The sequence below is a fragment of the Podarcis melisellensis genome (genome assembly GCF_964234715.1).
Source record: "Podarcis melisellensis genome assembly, chromosome: 15".
Classification (NCBI taxonomy): domain Eukaryota; kingdom Metazoa; phylum Chordata; class Lepidosauria; order Squamata; family Lacertidae; genus Podarcis; species Podarcis melisellensis.
The window spans coordinates 24168888-24174809 of NC_138532.1; the positions used below are offsets into that span (position 1 = coordinate 24168888).

The 5922-nt window shown below is 42.2% G+C and overlaps 1 protein-coding gene across 1 annotated transcript; it reads left to right on the top strand.

The window, feature by feature from the left end:
- Window positions 1-3451: 3451 nt before the first annotated feature.
- On the top strand, window positions 3452-3771 carry LOC309357372 (non-histone chromosomal protein HMG-14A-like; the record flags this gene model as incomplete). The annotated part of the gene is given in 2 exon segments (XM_081889506.1): window positions 3452-3535; window positions 3538-3771. Coding segments are annotated over 2 exon segments (318 nt in total).
- Between the last annotated feature and the right edge of the window lie 2151 nt (window positions 3772-5922).

Here is a 5922-nt window from a genome sequence, read left to right on the forward strand (position 1 = left end):
AAATATGCAACCAGCATGCAAGAAGACCCTTAAGTTCAATTTTCCACATGACCACATCACCTTGCATTTTTTTAAAAAGTTGTCATGAAAATTCATGAGCAGTTTAGTGTTTCTCCTAGTGCATTTTCAATGCAAATTTGTCTAATATATATACATTTCTACAAACAATTTCCCGTGGTATACTGCATTTTTGTCTGTTATTTTCACTAAATATACACATTTATGCACACTTGCCCCTAGTACAAGCATATTTGTACACATTACTTGGCTGGAGAACTGCCCTGCAGAATTAGAAGAAGTGCACATTTTGAAAAATGGCCGTGTTTCAGTCTACATATTGTTTAGTGTGAATTAGGGAGATTCATCTTTTCAATGTGAACTGACTCCAATTTCTCCCCCATCCTTACTCCATACTCCCTCCTTTCAGAACCTGTACTCTGAGAAGCACGACCATGCAACCTCCACAAACAGTAACAACATACAACCACAAACAAAGGGAGCTATAGTATATCCTTGTAGCTATAAGCTGGTGAAATTCAGATAACACATTTAATGGAAGATCCATTTTGGGAACTCCTTTTTACATCTGAATGAAATGTCCATAAGTCAAAAAGGGGTCAAAATGGGTCTGGTTTTTCTTTTAAAAAAACCCCTCTGCTGGATCAGGTCAATGGCCCATCTAGTCCTGTATCCTGCTCTCACCAGTTACAGGAAGTTCGTAGCCCTGTCCCCCCTGTGATTCCAGAGGTCTCAGAATACTAGAGGTTAAACTAAATCCAGAATGCACTGGGTGGGGTTGAGTGTAAACACAGAATGTCCTTCTAATGTTTTTTCTGCCAGATCCATTCCAAACTGGAACTGAGGGATATTATCCACCCTATTTTCTAAATGTTCCAGCAATGCTCTTATCTGCAAAATTACAGCATCTCATCAGCACTCTGTGTGGATCTCTTGTTTTGGGTCAGCTACTCAGGATGCTCATGGCATCATACTTATTAAAAGCCTTTCAGATCCAAGGCATATAGTCAGCTTAATCACAGCTCATGGACAGGTGCCACCGTGCGGGCCTGCGTCTTGAATACACCCAGATGTTTGCAAAAAGAAATGCAAGAAGAGAGCTGGTTCCTGGGTCTGGAACTGTACTAATTTATCGGCTTCCACTAACAACTGCCAATTGCCTTGCGAGGGAAGGAAGTAATATCTCAAGGTTATGATGTCGTCAGATGGCCGTATTTTATATCGCACGCTGGCAACAAAGCGGGCAGGGGAAGGAAATGTTTGAAATTACTTCTTCTTTCACACAACATATCCTAGAAAGAATGACATGCAGCATGCAAATGAATTAATGCCACCTCGATCATCTGTGCACCACTTTGAATGAACAAAAAGGGCAGAGAAATGTATTGTTCCATACTCCCCACCCCCCTGAGTGGAAGGCATTTCAAAGGCAGCCTGTTTTTTAAAAAACCAGCAAACAAAAAAACCAAACCATTGCATCTTGCTTATGGGAAAGGAATGGTAGAAGCTTACAGCATTTTCTGTATTATTGGTTCATTTAAGCATGGCTGGGGAGCCTTAGGCCTTGGGGCTGCATGTGACCCTCTCGGTCCCTCTCTTGTGATTTGTTTCCTCTTGGGATTTGTTTCTCCTGCTTTGAAATGCCTCTTGCTTGACTGGATTGAGGATAACGAGAGGTGTGTGAGTGTATGCAGAAATTAGCTTACTGTAAAAAGTATAAAAAATTACATTCATTGCTTGGAGGTTTCCCATCTGGTGGCTCCTACCACGCTTCTGCCTCTAGCCAGTCCATGGCATAAGCCTCACATTTCATGTTGCTTCATCAATAGAGGCTGATGAATGAAAGGAGGATTCCATGCCATGTGAATTATTTGTCTGTGCAGAAGCTGGAAATGATAGTCATCCTAGATACATTGAAATGTATAGAACTACACCTGGGGCATCGTGCAAACCCAGACAATTGTCCCATTCCTCTCTCTCTCTCAATTTAGATTCTACACATCAGATATCACATTTGGAGGTTGGCCAACAGCATAGGATCTATTTTTTCCTTCTATTCTCAACTAGGAAGGGATGCCCACTTCTTTATAATTGCATTCTCACATCTAATTATAAACCCCTCCGTTCTGTGATGCCAGCAAAGCACTTGACAATGATTAAGAAACCCTTAGTCTGTAATCTTTTATTTTGGCAATTTTAATGATTGCTTTTCAGTGACCTTTCTTTAATCTGGTCATCAGCTGAGATTTTGCTCCAGCAATATCTACATTTCTCACCTGATACCTATTCTTTATTTTCACTCTGGCTAGGACATGTCTTTTACCAGCTTCCATAAAGAAGGCTTACTTACGACAGACAGGCTCTTGGTCTGCCTCCTGGTGACCCACCAACCAGTGACAGATTGTGAGACCATCAGCCAATCAGGAGATAGAGAGGCAGAGTCTTAAGTTAGAAGCTGACAGTTTAATGGTCAGATAAGGACTTTCTGAACGGATAAGTCAGAGCCCAGACCCATCTTGTGCTACTCATAATGCTCTTTGGGTGAGTGTTGGTGTACACTATTCTAATCCAAATCTTTATTATGGTTATACACCAGCATAAGCTAAAAGCACCTCCATATATAAATGAAACAAGTTAGATAGGCAATAAGGCAACTGCAGTAGTAGAGGATACACATACTCATTCTCTCAATTACAGTAGAGCAGCATAAGATAAAAACACGTAAATCAAACTTTCAGATTTAGACCTGCTGTGTGGCACATACCATCCTCCAACGTATGTCAATCATTGCAGCACAATAACTGGCAACTGAATATGTTATATCAGGATTTATATCTTGGAGCAGTAAGGTGATATACAATTGCTCTGTGTGTCCTGGAAATTTGTGTATTATTGGCAGGATAAAACTAGCACGTATGTTTGTGTAATACTGGCAGTGGAGAAAATTGTCTCTATGTGCCCAGAGCCACAGGGGCATTTTCTCTCCTCATAAGGTGTCTTCCTAAAATGGCCTTCCTGGATGGCTGAAGGGACAGCCTGGCAATGAGCCAGAGTAAAAGCTCTTTGATGTTTTGATATTTCAAGATTAGTTAAATATGCCATTGGGGAGGTGATGCACCTACTGGTTTCACCGATGATGAAATCTGGGGACCTGGCTAGATCTGACTGATGTTCTATATCAATCATACACTGTTTTATTGTTTCTTTGGCGTGTTCATGCCAAGTAAAAACTGTGGGGTAAGACCTAGAGTTAGCATTTTGTCTACCACTGCTCATTTTCATGTCATTTGAAAGTTGTCCTTTATAATTGGGGGGGGGGGGACAAGATCACATGGGTAAAAGGATAGTCTAAGCCAGAAGTTAAGTGTGACCATCCATGCCCGAGCCATCAATGTACCATGAGAGGTGTGGTGCACACTATTATAATTCAACTATGCCTAAAAGAAAGGTTGCAACTAAAGTTGAGGTGAAGGAGCCACCGAGACGATCGGCTAGATTAGCTGCTAAATCTGCCCCATCCCACAACCTCAACCAGAGCCGAAGCCCCAAAAAGCAGCACCCAAGAAAGAAAAAGGAGCAATTGGAAAGAAAGAGGACAGAAAGGTAGCAAAGGGATGGAAAGGACTCAAAGGAAAAGATGGAACCAAGCAAGAAGGTGCTAAAGAAGAAATCCACCCTGAGAATGGAGATACCAAAACTAATGAAGCGCCATATGCTGAAGTGTCCGACAACCAGAAAGCCAAGTCGAAGTAGCAAATTTAAACGGAGGGGGGTCATTTATCCCCATTTATTCTGTACATGGGTGTGATTTTCTTGAAACCCAGGAGAGAGTCCCATTCCTGCCTCTATCATTCAGGCTCATTGAACATCACCCAAGTAGCCTGACCAACAGCAAGGGGCCCACTTTTTTTTCAATTTTCAGCTGAGAAAGGGTAACTGCATCTTGATAATTACATTCTTGCCTCTAATTTAAAAACCCTCCATGCTGTGATGACAACCATGCACTTGACAGTGATTAAGATACTCTTATTCTATCACCCGTTTTGTTTTGCTAACTGTAATTATTGCCCTGACGTGACCTTTTGTTTAATCTGACCATAAGCTAAGATTTTACTAGGTCAGGGATAGCCACACTACCACATCACTCTGGCAAAATATGAGCCTCTTGTCAATTTCCATAAACAAGACTCTGTTATATACAACATGAGAGTATGTTGGCTCCCTCAGCCTCAAGCGAGATGAGCACCGCACCTCATAGTCGCCTTTTGACTGAACTTAACTGCCCAGGGGTCCTTTACCTTCTACCTATTCCAGATTCATATAACTTGTATGTCCTGCTTGCCCATTATGGTGCACAAAGGTACATGCATGGGATTCCCAGCTGGTCTTCCCTCCGAGCATTGACCACAGCGGCCTGATTATTAAGCCTCCATCCATATTTGTTTGCGGGGAGATTAAACAATGTTGATGGTTTTAATGAGCATTCAGTCCGATTTCTTTGCTGGGAGGGTAAATGATGGTTCAAGTGTTACACAACACTTTCCAGGTCATTTTCCCCTCCACTTTCCTTATGTCACTGAAGTAGCATCAGCTTCCCCATGACTCCACCCAAGAGAAGTATGGTGGTTGTACGTGGAATAAACTTACCATTGTCTGACTCAGTTTAAAATGGCTGCTGTGATGCAGCAGAAAAAAAAAGCAATTCTAGACTGCATCAAGAGAAGTATAATGTCCCGATTAATGGAATTAATAGTACCACTCTATTCTGCCTTGGTCAGACCACATCTGAAGTATTAGGTCCAGTTCTGGGCACCATAGTTTAGGAAGGATTTTGACAAGCTGGTGCAGAGGAGGACAACCAAGATGATAAAGTCTGGAAGCCAAGCTTTATGAGGAACAGCTGAGGCAGCTGGGTATGTTTAGTCTGGGGAAAATAAGACTGACAGGTGATATGATAGCCATCTTCAACTACCTGAAGAGCTGTCACATTGAAGGAGGAGGAAGGTTGCTTTCTGCTGCTCCAGAGCGTAGGACCCAAACCAATGGATTCAAATTTCAAGACAGGAGATTCCAGCTAAACATTAGGAAGAACTTTCTGACAATAAGAGCAGTTTGAGAGTGGAATGAGCTGCCTGGAAATGTTGATGGCCACGTGTCATGGATGCTTTAGTTGAGATTCCTGCATTGCATGAGGTTGGACTAGATGAACCTTGACGTCCTTTCCAACTGTTCAGTTCTGTGATGCTATTATTGGTTCACCTATGCTCACAAAGACAGCCATTTATTCAGGCCATTTGGTCACAAGAATGTGATGGGGGGGCAGAGTCTGTATCCCGGTACAGTCTTCACAACTGCATCCACTGTGGAGTCCTATGACAAGCCACTGGCAGACCTGGACCAGATTATCACATGCAAACTGAGAGATCCTGGCCCTTGAAAAGAGAACTTGGATCTCTGCCCTGTCCCAAACTGTTCATCAGTCCATTGGGCATGAACTTGGACCAATTCAGACAAACAGGCTCAGCTTTTATCCAACAAAGAAAGGGTTGCTGCAACACTAGCCAGGCATTTGCTTGAAATTAATAAACTATATGAGAGAAGCTCCCACAGAAACTATTCAGAACTTTGCTGCTTGAAAATTATGATGTTAAGAAATATTTAGCCTGGTCATATGCACATCTATTCAGGAATAAGTTCCTTCCAGGTAAGCAGGTACAGCAGAGGCCAAGCAGTGTTATCACCACTCTTGGAAACTTGAAACCAGGTCTGCTATTCTATCTGTTTTTAATGGTGGCATTGTTTTCATGGATATTTTCACTGCTGAAAGTTGCCTCGAGGGCAAAAGGAAATGAATATATGGATGAAATATGAGCTCGAGTGCAGGGAGCTCAATCCCTGTTCAGC